Source organism: Narcine bancroftii, chromosome 11 (genome assembly GCF_036971445.1).
Source record: "Narcine bancroftii isolate sNarBan1 chromosome 11, sNarBan1.hap1, whole genome shotgun sequence".
Taxonomy (NCBI): Eukaryota; Metazoa; Chordata; class Chondrichthyes; order Torpediniformes; family Narcinidae; genus Narcine; species Narcine bancroftii.
The window spans coordinates 77,438,780-77,457,939 of NC_091479.1; the positions used below are offsets into that span (position 1 = coordinate 77,438,780).

The window sequence follows — 19,160 nt, forward strand, 5'->3', positions numbered from 1 at the left end:
AAAACCTTCAGAGAAGGAGACATCAGCAGCGAACCAGTGATGGGCTTGGAGGTGCGCAGCCTCGTGTAAATCTTTTGACGTCCAAGCCCCTTGGTGGTCTGCTGCTGATGTCTCCTTCTCTTTTGGGTTTTCTATGTGCTCTCCCTTTTCCACAGGTTGGTATTCTCCTGCTCTGGTGCCCTGTGCCAGTTCGAGGGAACCAAGTATCGAGACTGAGATTTGTGAGGATGCTGATGGCAAGCTGAGCTTCCAATGGGTCTTGGATATTAACAGCTTTCTGATTGTATTGGAGGTTTGGGACTTGAAGTTTGGCTTTAATGTTGGAACGGACAGAAGGTTGTTTGGGTTCACAGCTTAAGGAATGCAAGAGATAAATACATGGACACCTGATGCCTCTGAAGGGCCTCTCTTATTGATGGGAGTGCCGAGTTAGTGGTGCCCTTTTGTGTGCCTTCATGGCAAAAAAAAGTTAATAAATTTTATGATCCTTGAAACATGGCAGGACCATTCAATAAGATGATTAAAGGAAACCTCCCATATATTATTTTATTAACCAAGGCATGGAAAATGAAAGCAGATGGTTATGCTAGAACTATACTTTTTGAGTGTTCTCTATATTTCTGATACCACTTTCTACAGGAATGATGTATTTGCATTGAAGAAGGCGCAAAGATGATTACAAGACATTGTCAGAATCTGAAAGTACTGCTGTGATGAAAGATTGGATAAGATAGATTACTTTGTTTGGAACAGAGGAGCTAAAGGTGCATAAAATTGAAAGACTGAGAAACGGGATGGATTCAAGTTAACATTTTGACTCAAGGACCCTACACCAGAACTGTAAAATTGAGAAAAATAAATGTTTTAAGTTGCAGAGTAGGGAAGGTTGTCTGGAACTCCTTGCCTTAAAAGGTGTTGGAGTAGAAATCTTCAGCACGTTAAAACAGGACTTGATTGAGCACTTGAATTTTGACAGACCTAGTGCTAGAATATGGGAAAAGGTTGGGTAGCACTTTTGTTGATCAACACAAACATGATGGGTCAAATATTTATTGCAATAAAAATACAGAAATGCTGGAGGAACTCAGCAGTACTTGCAGCATCCATAGGAGGTTAAGGTATATAACTGACTTTTTTGGCCTGAGCCCTTCTTCTCGGCAGGCAGATTAAAAGCAGGCAGGCACCTGAATTAAAATGCTGGGGAGAAGGTAAAAAAGAGCAGGGGGAGGACAAAGACCAACAGACAAAAAGTGATAATTTCACATGGATAGAAAAAGAAAAGTGAGAAATGATCAGGGAGGGGGTGGCTCTGTGAATGCAGAGCTGGAGACAAAGGGAAAAGGAAAGAGAGATACAGAAAAAGAGGAAAGGGAAAATAGGGATCGATGGGGGAGAGGCATGGGAGCTAATGGATACTGGAGAAGTTGATGTTAATGCTAATGTGGGAGAGTGCCCAGACAGTATTCCTCCTCCAATTTGCAGGTGGTCGCAGTCTGGCAGTGCACAAAACCATGGACAGACATGTCAGAATGCGGTGGAGAATGAAAATGGGTTCCTCTGGGAGATCCCTGCTACTGTGGCAGACAGAGCTAAGGTGCTCAATGAAGCGATCTTCAGTCTGTGTTCAGTCTCTCTGATGTAGAGAAGACCACAACAGGAGCACTGGATGAAGTAAATGACTCCTGCAGATTCCCTGAAAGGTGGTGAGGGATGAGGTGTGGGATGGATAGAATTTCCTGCGGTCCCAGGGTTAGGTGCCAGGGTCCAATGGGTGGAAAGAGATGAGTGGACGTAGGGAGGGAGCATCCCCTGAGGAAGGTGGAATAGGGAAGATGTGTCTGATAGTGCAAAGAGTGAAGGATGATATGTTGGCTACAGACACTAATGGGGTGGTAGGTGAGGGCAAGGGGAATCCTGTCCTTATTGAGTATAGGGGTGGGGGGAACCAGGGTAGATGTGTGGGTAATGGAAGATGTACGAGTGAGGGCTGAATTGATGGTGATAGAGAGGAAGCCACTTTTTTTTTTAAGAAGAAGAAGAAGCAGGACATCTATGATGATCTGGCATGAGACCTCATCCTGGGAGCAGATGCGATGGAGACAGATGAATTGAGAGAAAGGAATAGAATCCTTACAGGGTGTGAAGAGGTATAGTCGAGGTAGCTGTGGGAGTTAATGCACTTGTAGAAAATGTCCATCCAGAATTTGTCTCCCGAGATGGAAATTGAGAGTCGGAGAAAAGAGAGAGTTGCTAGAGATGACCCAAGTGAAGTTGAGGTCAGGGTGGAAATAGATAAAGACAATGAGCTCATGATGGATGCACGAGGGCAGCACCAAAGTAGTCCTCATTGAAGAGTTGAGGATCCTTGCTCCAAATAGCCCACAAAAAGCCAGGCATAGCTGCAGCTCATGCTGGTACTCAAGGCCACCCCTTGTGAGTCAAAGAAAAAGAGGATTTTTTTGGTATAGTTATTTTCAGTTTAGTTTGTGTACACTAGAGTGTGCTGTTGTACTATTATTTATGTGATGTAAACTTCATAAATGGAAGCACCCTGTACTTAAAGATTTTAAAACATTGTGCTGAAGTGGAAATGAGAATGTCGTTTTGTTTAAGCTGGTGAACGCCACAACCTTTGTGCTTTTTAATCAACAGTGAAGGAAATGCATCAGCAACTTTGTACCATTGTAGAACTTCTAAATAAACATGTCTTGTTCATGGATGATGCAGTTTTAATTTTGCTTTTCATCACAATGTGCCTGATATCAGCTGTAGAAAGTGATGCATAAAGTCCAGAGAGTCTGCCAGAGAATGGGGAAAACACTGAAAACTCGATTTAGATCAGGATACTGGAGACATACAGGTTACAGTAGATCCTGGAATCTGAAGCTAAATACAATATGCTGGAGGAGCTCAGTAGGACAAGTGGCATCAATGGAAGAAAAAGAATGGTCAGCATTGCAAGCTGAAACTCTTCATTAAGAATGAGGATACAGAAGTAGTGTAAATAAGACAGGGCAGGAGGGATGAGACAAGGATCCCACACAGGATTGATAAACCAAGTAGCATATGGGAGGGAGATTGAACACTTGGCTGAATGATGCAACAAAAATAACCTCATCCTCAATGTTATCAAAACCAGGGAGTTGATTGTTGACTCAGGAAGAGAAAATCAGAAAATCAAAGGGTTAGGGTTAGGGGGAAGTGGTGGGACAAGCTGCATTTGCGCTAACAAAGGTCAAATAATTTCTTTGTGTTGTGATCTCTGTGATTCTGCGATAAGATTCCCTTTCACTTTATAGTTAGATATCTTTGAAGACTACAGTTCTGTAACTCTGTTCACTAATCATCAATGTCCTCCTTTGCTTTCTTTCCCAGTTTTGTTTCAATATTGACTACTAACTTTTTTGTGACTTCTTTCCCTTTCCTATTCATTTAAAGTGTTTGCCATCATTTTATTTGCTCTTTCTGCTTGCACATAGGTCCTATTCCAGTTAAGTTGGAGCCTATCCCATTTTTACAATTCCTTCCCATCTCAGGATGCCCTTAGGTGAAGGCAAACTGATTTTTAAAAATTTGATACATCAATGGATCTAACATTGCAGCCAAATACTTGATCTGGCAAAGAGGGTCATGTGATACTGGCTTGTGTTCTGGGATACTTTTGAATTCTGTAAAATGAATCTTGCCTCATTATTACCTCTAACATTGTATTTCATACTTTAACTAGTCACTTTGAGCAATTGCAAGGTAGAAGTGCTTGACAATGATAAAAGAGGAGGATGTATCTATCCTGAAAGCCAGATTGGGGTGATGAAATAGACACATATATCGGTTAACAACTTAGTAGCACGAAGGCACAACTGTAGAGCAGCTGCCTCTCAACTCCAATGACTTGTTGTCCTTCCCCTTGGGGACTGTCTGTGTCATGTTTTCATGAGACCACTTGGGAGACCCTACTTGGTGTTCCATTTGGTTTTCCCATGTTGGAAGAAGTGTGGTTTAATGCATTAGCTGGCAAATTGCTCCTAGTGTGTAGGTCAGATTTAAAGACTTTGGAGGGATTGAGGGGACTGGAGAAAATATAATAGGATTAGTTAATAACTAATAATTATTAATTGAGTAAGTAGTAGCCATGTTAGCAAAATGGCATAAATATTAAATCATCATTTCAATGATTATCAGGAAAATGGAGCAAAAGGCATAAATGGGATTGGGTATGAAGGTAAATGGGTACTTGATAGTTGGTGCAGGCAGAGAAATGGCCAATGGAGTTTAGTCCAGCCCACTGTGAGGGATTGTACTTTTGGAGGCTGAACAGATGATGAAAGTCTAGAGTAACTGACAGGACTCATAGGGGCATTAATGTAAATAAAGATCTTGGGTACAAGTTTATATCTGAAAATGTGAAGTATGGACATTTTTTATTTGTAGAAGATTAGAGGTCTTTTTGTTGCGTAATGGGAAACCTTTGTAACAGTTTCACTGTTACACTCGAGCTTGCTTTCAAATTCGCTAAACCTTGGTATTTATTTTAGTAATATACCAGAAAATCTTCGCTAGGATTCTACTAAATAGAATAATACCTAGTGTCGCCGAGAATATTCTCCCAGAATCACAGTGCGGCTTTCGCGCAAACAGAGGAACTACTGACATGGTCTTTGCCCTCAGACAGCTCCAAGAAAAGTGCAGAGAACAAAACAAAGGACTCTACATCACCTTTGTTGACCTCACCAAAGCCTTCGACACCGTGAGCAGGAAAGGGCTTTGGCAAATACTAGAGCGCATCGGATGTCCCCCAAAGTTCCTCAACATGATTATCCAACTGCACGAAAACCAACAAGGTCGGGTCAGATACAGCAATGAGCTCTCTGAACCCTTCTCCATTAACAATGGCGCACCAACCCTCTTTTCAATCTTCTTCAGCATGATGCTGAACCAAGCCATGAAAGACCCCAACAATGAAGACGCTGTTTACATCCGGTACTGCACGGATGGCAGTCTCTTCAATCTGAGGCGCCTGCAAGCTCACACCAAGACACAAGAGAAACTTGTCCGTGAACTACTCTTTGCAGACGATGCCGCTTTAGTTGCCCATTCAGAGCCAGCTCTTCAGCGCTTGACGTCCTGCTTTGCGGAAACTGCCAAAATGTTTGGCCTGGAAGTCAGCCTGAAGAAAACTGAGGTCCTCCATCAGCCAGCTCCCCACCATGACTACCAGCCCCCCCACATCTCCATCGGGCACACAAAACTCAAAACGGTCAACCAGTTTACCTATCTCGGCTGCACCATTTCATCAGATGCAAGGATCGACAATGAGATAGACAACAGATTCGCCAAGGCAAATAGCGCCTTTGGAAGACTACACAAAAGAGTCTGGAAAAACAACCAACTGAAAAACCTCACAAAGATAAGCGTATACAGAGCCGTTGTCATACCCACACTCCTGTTCGGCTCCGAATCATGGGTCCTCTACCGGCACCACCTACGGCTCCTAGAACGCTTCCACCAGCGTTGTCTCCGCTCCATCCTCAACATCCATTGGAGCGCTTTCATCCCTAACGTCGAAGTACTCGAGATGGCAGAGGTCGACAGCATCGAGTCCACGCTGCTGAAGATCCAGCTGCGCTGGATGGGTCACGTCTCCAGAATGGAGGACCATCGCCTTCCCAAGATCGTGTTATATGGCGAGCTCTCCACTGGCCACCGTGACAGAGGTGCACCAAAGAAAAGGTACAAGGACTGCCTAAAGAAATCTCTTGGTGCCTGCCACATTGACTACCGCCAGTGGGCTGATAACGCCTCAAACCGTGCATCTTGGCGCCTCACAGTTTGGCGGGCAGCAACCTCCTTTGAAGAAGACCGCAGAGCCCACCTCACTGACAAAAGGCAAAGGAGGAAAAACCCAACACCCAACCCCAACCAACCAATTTTCCCCTGCAACCGCTGCAACCGTGTCTGCCTGTCCCGCATCGGACTTGTCAGCCACAAACAAGCCTGCAGCTGACGTGGACTTTTTACCCCCTCCATAAATCTTCGTCCGCGAAGCCAAGCCAAAGAAGAATACCAGAAAATTATTCACATCATTGTACTCTGAAAGTTAAGCTCTTGAAAAAAAAAAATCAGCTTGAAAAACAAAAACAAATTTTCACTCAGCTTCTCAAACATGCAGATTTTGACCTCATCTCATTATCATTTGCCAGAACTAAAAAAAAATGAGAAGCAGAAGTGGTTCTCTAAATGCATCTGAATGAAATCCCATGACCAGAAATGAAGTTAATTGCACAGACAAAGTTCAAGGATCCAAGTGGCTAATTATGCAAGAGAATGACATCTGAGCAAAATTGCACCTAGTTAGTTCCTGATGAGTATTTTTGAGTTTGCAATGTTGAAGATCATTTGCCCTCAGAGTTTGGATGTAGTGCATGTGTGTACTCTTTCAGATATTACAAGGAACGAATTAAGTGGCATTATATATTATTACAAATCTGCCTCGCCTGTTTAGAAAACTGAGCTTGTTTCAAATGGGGTTTTTGGATTGTGAAAGAATTATGCTGTCAGGATGAGAAGCATAAAATGAAATACTTCTGAAAGTATAAAATTATTTCAGATTCACTATATCATTGTGCAAGTGCAGACACAGATAAATGAATAGCCTTATTTATCCAATGACTTCCTGTTCTAAAATTCTTTAAATTAAATAGTTCAGGAATCCAATAACTAAACATCTAGATCTAGTATATCTGTTCTCACCTTTGCCTTAGTGACATTGAAAATGTTTTGACCATGAGTTCTAAAAAAAAATGTTTTGAATGCACCAACAAAGTGAAGAATTTGTTTTGACAGATAATTTTATGATTGGAAAAAAATCCCCAAATGTATCAGTTAACAAATATACTTTTGAAATCTAATTGCTCTTAAGGATATCTTTTTGATTTAAAAAAAATCTCTAATATTAAGGAGACCAGCATCATTCCAATTTAATTGGATGAAGGTACAATAATTATAGTTAATTTCAAACTATTTTTGTTTCTTTGAATTTACCTTGTGATTTTTTTTTAGTGACAATTTGTGAAAATCTGAGTAACCTGAAAAACATGATATGCAAACTTCCTAATGTTTGAGCATGCAATGAGAGTTTATCACGAAAGACCAGAAAAGATCAATAAATATTAAAGGAGAAAAATCAATAAATATATATATTCACAGTTGCAGTTAGTACAAGAAAGATGGATCTCTTTTGGGGAAGGTACAACCTATACAAAAAGGATGGGTTACACCTGAATACAAAGAGGACCAATATCCTGGCAGGCAGATTTAATATAGCTGTTGGGCAGAGGGATGAGAACCAGAGTGTTGGATCTGAGGAAGGGGGAAACAAGAGTAAAGCGAAATTAGTGTGCAGCAAGGATGACAGGCAGGCAATGAAATAAAATAGTAGTTGGAGGGATGATAGAGACATGGTGCATTTAAAAACTGGTCTGAAGGTATCCAACTTAAATGCATGCAGCATTAGAAACAAGGTGGATGATCTTGTGGTATAGCTACAGATTGGAGGGTACGATGTTGTGGCCATTACTGAGTTGTGGCTAAAGGATGGATGTCATTGAGAGCTGAACATCCAAGAAAACATGGTGTATTGGAACATGGTGTATAGGTCGAGGGGCAGCATGAATATTCTGGTAAGTAACAATATTAAATTGTTGAAAAGAAGGGACATCGGATTAGAAGGGGTAGAATCCTTATGCGTCAAGTTAAGGAATGATGAAGGCAAAAGGAAAATAATGGGCATCATGTACAGATCTACAAACTGCAGGTGGGATGTGAACTAGAAAATAAAACTGGAAATCAATCAGGCATGTCAAAAGGACAGTGATAGGAAAATCATGAGGGATTTTAACATGAAAGTAGATTGGGAAAGTTGGGTCAATATGGAGAGAGAGTTTGTGAAATGTCTACGGGATGACTTTTTGAGCAGCTTGTTGATGAGCCTACCAGGGGATCAGCTGTTCTTGATTGGGTGCTGTGTAATGAACCAGAGGTGATTAGAGAGCTTAAGATAAGGGAACCCTTAGGAGGCAGTGATCACAACAATTTGATTGAGTTCACCTTGAAATTTGAAAAGGAGAACCTAAAGTCCAATGAGTCAGTATTTCAGTGGAGTAAAGGAAATTACAGTTGCATGAGAGGAACTGGCCAAAGTCGATTGGAAAAGCACACTAATGGGGAAGACACCAGATCAGCAGTGGCTGAAGTTTCTACCAGAAATGAGGAAAGTGCAGAATAGGTAAAAGCGAAAAAGAAAGAAATTTGTGAATGGAAAAATGAGACAATTGTGGTTTATGAGGGAAGTTGACGCCAAAGTAAATGCAAAATAGAGGGCAGTCAAGGAAGCAAAAATAAGAGGGAAGATAGAGGACTGGGAAGCTTTTAAAAACTTAAGAGAAGACAACAAAGAAGGTGTTTAGGAATGAAAAGATATCTTATGAAAGATCAAAAAATAATATCAGGATACTAAAAGTTTTTTAAATATATAAAGCATAAAAGAGTGAACAAGGTAGACATCAGACCGACACTAGAGAAATTGTAATGGAAGATAAGGAGATGGCAGAGGAACTGAATGAATATTTTAAATAACTCTTCACTGTTGAAAGCATTAGTAGCATACCAGATTCTTGTGGGTCTCTGGCAAGAGAAGTGAGTGCAGTCAAGATTACGAGAGAGAGGGTACTTGGGAAGCTAAATAGTCTAAGGATAGATATGTCTCCTGGACCAGATAGAATGCACCCTCTGGTTCTGAAGGAGGTAACTGTAGAGATTGTGGAGGCAGTTGGTCATGATCTTCCAGGAATTAATGGATTCTGGCATGGTTCCAGTGGACTGGAGGATTGTGAATGTCACTCCACTGTTTAAGAAGGGAGAGAGGCAGCTATTAGCCTGACATTGGTGATTGGGGAAACTGTTGGAGTCTATCCTCAAGGATGAAGTTACGGAATGCCTGGAGGTGCATGAGAAGATAGCCCCAAGTCAGCATTGTTTTCTTAAAGGAAAATCATGCCTGACAAACCTATGCAATTTAAAAAAAAAATTTTTTTTGGAGAGATCACAAGTAGAATAGACAGGAGAGGCAATAGATGTTGTGTATTTGGACTTTCTAAAGGCTTTCGACAAGGTGCCACACATGAGACTGCTAAACAAAATGAGAGCCTGTGCAATTACCGGAAGGATACTAATATGGGTAGTGGATTTACTGATTGGCAAGAAACAGAGTAGGAATATAGGGATTATGGTTTTGGTTCATCCACGATGTCTACAGATTGTTATGATTTACTTTCCTTCAGAATATAGGGATCCTATTCTGGTTGGCTATCGGTTACCAGTGGTGTTCCACAGTGTTGGTGTTTGGGTCGCTTCTTATTGTGTTATTTATACATGATTTGGATTATGGAATAGATGACTGTGCTAAATTTGCAGATGATACCAACCAAATTAGGTGATAGGGTAGATGGTGCTGAGGATACAGAAAGTAAAGGTATGCCTTTTTCATGGTTGCTTTGATGTGCTGCCTCCTGGAGTGGTTGTCTGATATGTGGACTCCCAGGAACATGAAGGTACTAACCTCTCTCCACCACCATCTTGTCAGTGAAGATAGGTGTGTGGTTCCTTCCTAAAGTCTACAGTAAGATTCTTGGACTTGCTGGTGTAGAGAGCAAGGTCGTTGTTCTTGCACCACAACCAGATTCTTTACCTCCATCCTGTATTCTGACTCTTCATTTCCCACTACGTAGCCAACCAAGGTGGTGGTGTCAGGCAATTTCTGGATTGTTGTGGAGCACAGCTTGGCTGTGCAATTACAAGTGTACAGGGAAAACGGGGGAAAGGCACAGACTTAAGGTGACATGTTAGTGGTCATCGAAGAGGAGGTGCTGTTGCCTATCCTCACTGATTGAGGTTCGCCGATGAGGAAATTGAAAATGCAGTTGCAAATGGTGTCTCAGATTCCTGAACTTGCTTATTAGCTTTGCTGGTATTTAATGCCGAGATAGGGTCAATGGGCAACAGCCTGATGTGTGGTCCAGGTGATGGAATGCAGAGTGAAGGGCCAGTGAGATGGCATCCACTGTTGACTTGTTCCAGATTCTTCTTTAGACTGAAGATGATTTCCTCCATAACCAAATGCACAATGTACTTCATTGTGGTGGCCATCATTTTACTGGCTGTTGGTCATTGAGGCAGGTCACCTTGCCCCTCTTGAACATCTTCAAACCATGAAAATGGGTCATACTGTGCACTTATAAAGATAAAAATCCATGATTGCATGGAAATGTGCAACAATATATGGTCATTAAGCTAAAGGGGTAAGACTCTTTTCAGTGTGATAATTACAAAAGATATTAATGTTTGCTCCTACCTTATGAATTAGATACACAATATACCTCTCTCTTTGAATCTTTGATCCATATACAATATAAATGTTTCCACAAAGAGGAAATGGAGATGCAGTTTATTGCTTATCATCGACATGGTAGTGCCACCTAAGAGAGGGAAGTGAATGCTTTTTAATCCTAATTGATTCATCGGCAAGAGTGCAAGTGGAGTGAGATGGCAGGACTCAGGAGATCTAATCAAATTGTTCTGGAATAATAAATTCAATGGTTATCGAATATTTGAACTGAAAGACATTGCAGGAAGTACTCAGTAGGTTAGGTGGCATATGAAAAGGGGGGGGGGGAAGAAAGCAAGTACATGTTACAAGAGGATGATTTTACATCAGAATTTAGTTCATAAGCAGAAAATGCTGATTGTTTGAATTTATTGAATTCAACATAGAGTCCTGAGGGCTGCAAGTGCATTGACAAAAGAAGCAGTTCTGCAAGATTACAATGTACTTTATTACAAAGAGTTGTTGCAAATCACGGTGGTAGTTGGTTGGCGAATTAGTAACAGGAAGTTGGAAGGCCCAGAGTGACTGTGGCCGATTGAATGGAAGTGTTCTGCAAAGCCCATTTGTGCTTGGTTTCTCCAATGTTGAGCAGACTGTTTTTTAACAACTGAATAGGTGTATTAAATTGTAGGGAATGTGACTGGGAAGGACAGTTTGGGTCTCTAGATGGTGAGAACAATGTTTCACTCAACTTTGTAAATTATTTTGTATGCACTGCTTATTTCCAATTTAATCTGAATTTTTTTTCTTGCAGATTGAGAATCTGCAGGAGCAAGTGAGGGATAAAGAGAGGCAAATGAATAGTTTAAAAGAGCGTGTGAAGTCATTGCAGGCTGATACCACAAATACAGATACGGCCCTAACTACACTTGAAGAAGCTCTTGGAGAGAAGGTCAGTTATGCATGTCTAAGATATAAACTTTGTTTTTATTAACTTTGGGAACATATTTTGAACAAAAAAAATTGCATGTCAAGGTTGCTTTATATTATTGTATAATACAAGTGAGAAGATTTCTACAAATAATTATTCACTCAAAGTTCACCATTTTTAGACATCTTCATGAGAAGTTAGAAAGTACTTCCCTCAAAAGTTTCTGTGGCATATAGATAGAAAAGAATTATCCATTCCATACTATTGTCAAGCACAATATTCACAGCAGAATTTTAGGATGATTCATTTGGATTGAAATTCGTTCAAATTCATGAATGTTTGAATGCTTCAAGATAGAATAAAGATTGATTTTATCCCTTTAGCAGTAGTAGTGTGTTGGGCAATGAGGAAGGGAATCTCATTTTACAAGATATTGGGAAGGTAGGCCAAGGAGTGGCAAATAGAGTTTAACTCTTACAAGTTGCACTTGGGAAAGTCAAACCAGGGTATGACGTGAGCACTAAAGGGTAGGGTCCTGACAATGTTGTTGAATAGAAGGACTGAGGAATACAGGTGTATGCATAGTCTATGATAATGGCTACTTGGAAGGACAGTTTGGTGAAGAAGGCATTTGGCATGCTTGCCTTCATTAGATGGGGGTATTGAGTACAAAAGTTGATGAGACCATATTTGGAAAATAGTGTGAATTTCTTGTCATCCAGCTATAGGAAGGATATAGGAAGTTGGAAGGGATTCAGAGGAAATTCACCAGGAGGTTGCCAAGGCTGGAGGGCTTGAGTTATAGGGAGAGGTTGGATAGTCAGAGGTTCTTTCTTCCCTTGAGTATAGGAATTAGAAAGATAACTTTACAGAGGTTTATAAAATCTTGAGCATGGATAAAGTGATTGCTCTTTTGATTCCAGAATGAGAGCGCATAGATTTTAGGTGAGTGGAGAGAAATTTAAGAGGGAGCTAAGGGACAATTTATTCACTAAAAAGGTACTTTGATTCGGGCTAGCTGTGAGAGGAAGCCACAGAAGTTGATACATTTGCAACATTCAAAAGACATTTGGACAGATGTATAGAAGATAGAAGCAGAATTTATTGTCGTGAACGTGTTACAAAATTCGTTGTTTTGCAGCAGCATCAAAATGCATTAGAGGAACAAAATGTACATTTTGTTACAAATGTTACATTTACAAAAAATAAATTGGTGCAAAAGAAGAGGAAAAAGTGAGGTACTGTCTGTGGTTCATTGTCCTTTAAGAAATCTGATGGCAGAGGGGAAGAGGCTGTTTTTCAACTGTATTAGTCTTCAGACTCCTGTACCTCCTTCCTGATGGTGGCAGTAAAAAGAGGGCATGACCTGGGTGGTGAGGGACCTTGATGTTAGAGTTCGTTTTCTTGAGACATAGCCTCTTGTAGATGTCCTTAATGGAGTGGACTAATACCCATGATGGCAATGGCAGAGTTCACCACTCTATAACCTCTTCCTTTCTTGTATATTGGCACCTCCATACCAGACAGTGATTCCACCAGTCAGAATGATCTCCATGATACACTTGTAGAAATTTGCAAGAGTCTTTGTTGACAATCCAAATCTCTTCAAATTCCTAATGAAGTATAGCTGCTAATTAATCTTGTTCATGATTGCATTGAATGATAGCTCCAGGATAGATCTTCAGAGAAGTTAACACCCAGGAACTTTAAGTTCTTTACCCTTTCCACTGCTGAGCCCTTGACTAGGACTAGTTTGTGTTTCCCAGTTTCCCTTCCTGAACTACACAATCAGTTCCTTCATTTTGCTAATGTTGTTGCACTTAGTATATGGACAGTCAAATGGAACTACCCGAGATGCCAACTTGATCAGCATGGATGAGATGGGATGAAAGACCTGCTCTGTGCGACATGACTCTGACTCTTTGTATTTGACTGAATGCTTTGTTTTATCCAGCATGTCATAATGCCAATAATGGAAAATATTTTGCTGTTCTCTTAATTTATATCTGTATGAAGCTGCTTTCAGCACATAGTTTATCTGGAAAGTTGCACATTCACTATCAGAAATAACTTCAACCATTGTATTCTCAAAAGGTAGTGTCAGTTGATGGGGTTGTAGCTTGGAAGTTTTGTTGATATCAATTATTTGAACAGCTGTGAGTCAGAAAGAGCTGCTGCAGTGTTAGAAACACCATTTTCTATGATTTGAAATATCTATAAGGGTGGGGTAGCAGTGATCAGTTTGTCTTTGAAAAAAGGATGTGTTCTAGTTGAAGAAGTGCTGTAAAGCATTATATTTTAATGCTTTGGGAAATATTTCTCGATGATTCAGTGTGCAGCACTAATAAAAAAATTGCAATGCAGCAATCAATTAATTGTCATTTTTAAATGCAGTCAGAATAGTAAATTGTGCTTTAAAATGAGCACACTGTTTTTATGTACAATTAATGAAAGGCAGCTGGTAATTTGCATAAATTGAGGACAAAGTTATAGTTCTAATAGTTTTAAGATGAAGGGGAGAGGTTTATGGGGGAAGTTTTACACTCAGAGTGTGGAATGAGCTGCTATGTGATGTGAATACGGGCTCATTTGTGCGTTTTAAGAGTAAATTGGATAGGCACATGGAAGTGATAGATCTGGAGGGTAATGGTGGAGCAGGATAGCGGGACTAGGGAAATGATGGTTGGCACAGCCTAGAGGGGATGAATGGTCTGTTTTCTGTGCTGTAGCTAAGTTTCTAAGTTACAAAGAAAAATAGACATTGTGAATGGGCAAACTCTGGCAATGGTTTAGGGAAGAGTCAATTGAAATGCATTAGATTTATGGTAAGTTAGGAAATATGGAACATTTATTAACCATGGGAGCACAACTTTTTGATGCCAAGGTTTCACAAATCATTGGAACCTAATATACAATTCATCAACCACAAACAAATGTAATATTAGTGGGTTTTTTTCCCACCAAAGGTGCTTCAGTTTTATAGAAGCTGGGCTTAATGTTAAGTTACAGCTCATCCATATTTTAAGGGACTGAGTTCCTGTTTTCAGATCCTATTCTTGATAGCATGCTTAAGTACAGTGTACCGAGAATACAATAAAATACACCAACAATGGAGATTTCTATGTTCATTAACTTAATGTCCTAATGATCACTCTGAGTGAACATTTAATTCAAAAAAAATTCTTGGATTAATTGTATTAATTTGTTGAAGGAGAGAATAATTGAGCGGATTAAAGACCAAAGAGAAAGAGATGAAAGAGAAAAAGAAGAAGAAATTGATGGATACAAGAAGGAGTTGAAAGAAATTAAAGAGAGAGTAATTGGCCTCCAAGGTGATCTTTCAGGAAAGGAGGTAAGCACTAAATAGTGTTCCAAGTGAGATTTGATTAAATTAGGAAATTTAATGCTTTTAATTTTTGCATATTCAAAACTAAAAACAGTTGAGACAATGGTCTGAATCTCAAGACCATTTTCAAAAATTATTAATTTATTGTGTAAAACAAAACAATCTATTGCGAGTTCCATTTTTTATGTTCCAATAGTCTGTCCTTACAGATCCCCTAACATACTTTGCATGAGTGCCTGCTGGAATGCTCAGTTTTGACTCATTCACTCTCTAGCAATTTATGTGAAAATAACTGTGATATGAAGTCATCATCAATGAGCTTATATTACAGTTTGGAAACAAGTTTGCCAAAAAAAAACCTCACACCTCAGAAAACAATTTAAAAAAAATCACAACATTATGTAAATGCTCCTAATGCCTGTCTTCAATTACATTGGTCAGATTTCATGAAAGATTGGAGCTGGCATCTCAGTTGAACAGCTTTTGAATTGTGGAGGTGTAAAAGTTTTTTAAAAACTTCTGTAATGAAAGGAAGTGAAGGCTAATTGAAAGGGTCAAATAGTTTGAATGGACATGACAAAAAGATACAGAGCATCAGTAGCACATGAATGGAAGTCGGCAGAATTTGTTTTGCACCTCAGCAATAGCGTGGATGTCCCAGTGACTACCCATTTTAATTCGCCATCCCATTCCCTTACTGATATGTCTGTCCATGGTCTCATGCACTGCCAGTCTGAGACCATGCAAATTGGAGGAACAACACTTCATCTTCTGACTGGACACCTTTCAAAAGGGTGGCATAAAACTTCTCTGGCTTTTGTTAAACCCCCCCCACTACACACGTCTTCTGCTGTTGGCTTCTCCCAGCTCTGTCTCTCTCTCTTTTCCCAGTTTTATCTTGTACAGACTTAATCAATTTTTACTTCTCCCCTTTTCATATCCAATTAACACTTTTTCTTGGTCTGGACTCCTCTCGTAGCCAGCATTATCTGCATTCTGAGATATCCTGTTTTTTTGGCTCATTCTGCTTATTTCTAGAAGGGTTCAGGCCTGAAATGTCAGGAATATATCTCCAGGATTTCGCTGTGTTTTTACTACGACCACCATGATTGCAGACTTTTGTGTTTTAATTAGAATTGGTTTAGAGGTGATGTGAGATAAATGCTTAGCTTGGAAATAAATTTGGGCTGTGGCTTAGTTTTTTTAATTTTTTTTTATTTTTCACACTTAGTTTATGATACAAGCATGGGTTCAGAATAGAAAGTGTGTGGGTAGTTTATTATTCTAGCCTCAGTTCTTCAATTTTAAAACTGAAGAAAGATATGAATCCTAATCAGTGAACTGAATACAGATTGAGAAAGATAGAAATTTGCAATGAAGTAAACATGTAGGCAAGGAGGAGGTGTGCAACTTCAGAACAGATTGTTGAGGATCTGCAGAAATGCGTAATTATAGTCACTGATAGATATGGTGTTGTTATAATCTGATGGTTGAGAATGGAACCAAGAGTAAATCCCCCTTTGAGCTGCATTATAAAGGAAAAGCATAAAAATATAATGGTTAATTCAAAATAGATATGAGGAGTTCAGGTGAATGAGGATGTTTAGAATGGTGAACTAGGATGGAAATACAACATTAACATGCACCATGTTAATGAAAACTTTAAAACTTGTCATTAATTGCAGTTTGAATTTATTCAATACTATAGGCAGTGCTACTGGACCTCAAAGAGCATGCAGCATCATTGACATCATCTGGATTGAAGAAGGATTCCAAGCTCAAAGCATTGGAGATGACTCTTGAACAGAAAATGGAGGAATACACCAGACTGCAAGAACAGCTACGCAAGGTATATTTGGATTGAAATCCTTCATCTTGATGTCGGTGTAATTTTGTCTTCAACATCCAAGAAATCGAAGTGCACATGTACTAAAATTGAAATTAGCTATGGGATCTACACAAGTTCCAAATTCATTCAGAGTCTAGTTGCGCTTGATTCAAGTGATCAAAAGTTGGCCAATGGCATATTCTCACATGTGTAATTTCAGTGGACCTGCAAATCATTTGAAGCCTGACTATGTTGATTCACCTTATTTGTTGCATGTCTTAAGGGGGTGGTTCCAAAGCTAAAATATTTGTATTCAGTGAGATATTACTTTCTTTGAAAAGTAATATCTCAAAGTAATTAACAACTAATGTTACATCTTATTGGTAATAGAGTGTTTTATTGTTCATGCAAACGTCTTTTTTAATCACAGCAATAGTTCCAAAAAAATGCAGATATTATATTACCTGTGGAGCGATGGGTAAAATGCACATGTGACTATCAGTCAGTTGATAAGATTGAAGAGTTAGGCTTTTGTCTATATTAGATGTTGCCTTCCTTCTCATTGGTTTAGATACTCCTTTCATGTGGAATAACATGTACTGCATATATTTTCCAAATGGTTTAGTGTATATTTTCTTACATGTCTTTTATAAGGACGTTTTATAATCTTTCTCATCAGTTCCTTTCCAAGTTGCTTTACCATGGATTGCTTTGTAGCTTTGTTGCTTTGTACCTCTGATATCAGTATGTGTGTTATTGAGCTCTGTGTTCCTCCAAGGATGGAGGCCTGAATATGTGTATTTGTTCTCATTAGTTATGCATGTAGAGAGAGGGAAGTATGTATATGGTGGTCTTGCAACAAAGTGATGACAGAAGGACTTTTTTTTAAAAAAACAGGACTAGGGTTTCTAGTAACGAAGATAGATAAAGTTTCCATACAATTGGGGCAGTTTTAATATGAACAGAAAAAAACCCAAGGTTGTTGAATTGGATATTGAATCTTGTAGCTGCAACATGCCTGGACATGTGCTGATACTCAAGTTTAATTTGAGCTTCATGGCAAAAAATTAGGAGCTCCTGGATATGAATGACAACAATGGGAGTGGAATAGAAAAATAAAGTAATAGACAGCTAGAAGCTGCGAGTTGAACAGCAGGGAGACCTGGTTTGCATTTGATTGTAGATGAGACCCTAGAGCTGCCACTGTGATTGCCCACCCTCCCGTTTTAAAAAAAAAATTGCACAAAACACCGCACAAAAATGCCCGCTGAATTAAACGCTTCACTGTTTTCTTTATAAAACCCTAGTGTTAGTGGTAAAGTTCTGACAGTCTAATTGAGGAATGACAAACATTGTCATAGAACGTGAGCAAGCGAAATTTTATTAATATTCCCCCAGCCCTACAACTTTCACACTTCTCTTTTTATTTGAATTTATTAGCTTGGAGGGTTTCTATCCAGGCACTTTTGCAATGGTTATTTTCAGAAATCAAATGATAGAGCTTAGATAATATGGGATAAAATTAATGAGGGTCGAACTTTCTTAAGAAAAGAAAATGTTGCTCTCCAATGGGAGGTTAAAACTGGCAACAGGGTCAGCACCAAGGGAGGGGGGGCATTTGTGGGCATTGATCCCTAAACAAGGTATTGTCACCACCCCCCCCCCCCCCCAACCTGACCCAGTGTATTTGTGGGCTGTATTCCTTTTTATTCCAGGGACAGTGATGTTCTTGTTTATCTCTGGCTGACGATGTTCTTTGATGGTGCTTATAAGGTACCTATTGCAGCACATCTGTCACAGATGCCTTCACATATGTGGTTACTTTGCAGGGGTTGTAGCAAGCATTGAGCTTGATCCTAATTGCTGGTCCATCGGCCTTGAGCTGTGCTCTCCGGCTCGCTACCTCTCAGGCTCTGAGATCCCATGCTGCTCTCGTGTGCATGTAGACATTCTCAGGGTTATCCCCTGACAGCTTCTGTGGATTCTTCCCTGGATTCCCTCGGGAGCTGCCTCCCACCTCCACCTCCGGGTGCTTGCCAATACTCCTTAATAATTTCCTTATCTGATAAAATTAGAACAAAGCCTGGATCTTTGCTGCTGCCTATGCCTGGCCGGCTATTTCTCACCAACTTCGGTGACCTCTCCAAGCCGCTTGGATGATGATAGTGGCTCTGGTTCTCTCCTGATGCTGCTGCCTGGTTCGTAGGCAGCATCATGCTCAGTAGTCAATGTACTTCAAACGACCATCCCTATAGCCAGAGGTTCTGGAGACTGCCATGGCTGCAGTGCAGTGCAAGTATAGGTTCTTCCTGATCATAATCTCCTGCAGCGGGGAGGATCCTGGTCAATGTTACCCATCCTCTCCTGTTGCGTCAGTGCTGTGACACCATCAAGACTGGGCGGAGAGATGCAGATCTTGGCCAGCACAGAGGTATTATAACCCCCACCCTTGTCTGTGGGGAACCGGCCATCATGGAGAGATCCACATCCATCTATGCCATCCAGTGCCTATGCACCAACGTTGCTACTGCTCGCCTGAGCTCCGCTCAATGTGGGATGAATGGGTAAAATGACCGTCTTCATCTTCCTTACCCATTATTCCCCTCGCAGCTGGAATTGTTCTGCCAGTCACCAGTGCCAGAGAAACACAGAGAGGTTCCAACTGCATGGGAAA

General features: G+C 40.2%; 1 protein-coding gene across 9 annotated transcripts in view; it reads left to right on the forward strand.

Moving 5' to 3' along the window:
- Nucleotides 1-19,160, forward strand: part of LOC138745950 (ELKS/Rab6-interacting/CAST family member 1-like) — a 539,260-nt gene that overhangs the window by 55,287 nt on the left and 464,813 nt on the right. For all 9 annotated transcript variants that reach the window (XM_069903518.1, XM_069903519.1, XM_069903525.1 and 6 more), the window contains exons 9-11: nucleotides 11,196-11,333; nucleotides 14,524-14,664; nucleotides 16,367-16,507. In XM_069903518.1, the coding sequence (XP_069759619.1) occupies nucleotides 11,196-11,333; nucleotides 14,524-14,664; nucleotides 16,367-16,507 (420 nt within the window). The remainder of the gene's footprint in view (nucleotides 1-11,195; nucleotides 11,334-14,523; nucleotides 14,665-16,366; nucleotides 16,508-19,160) is intronic.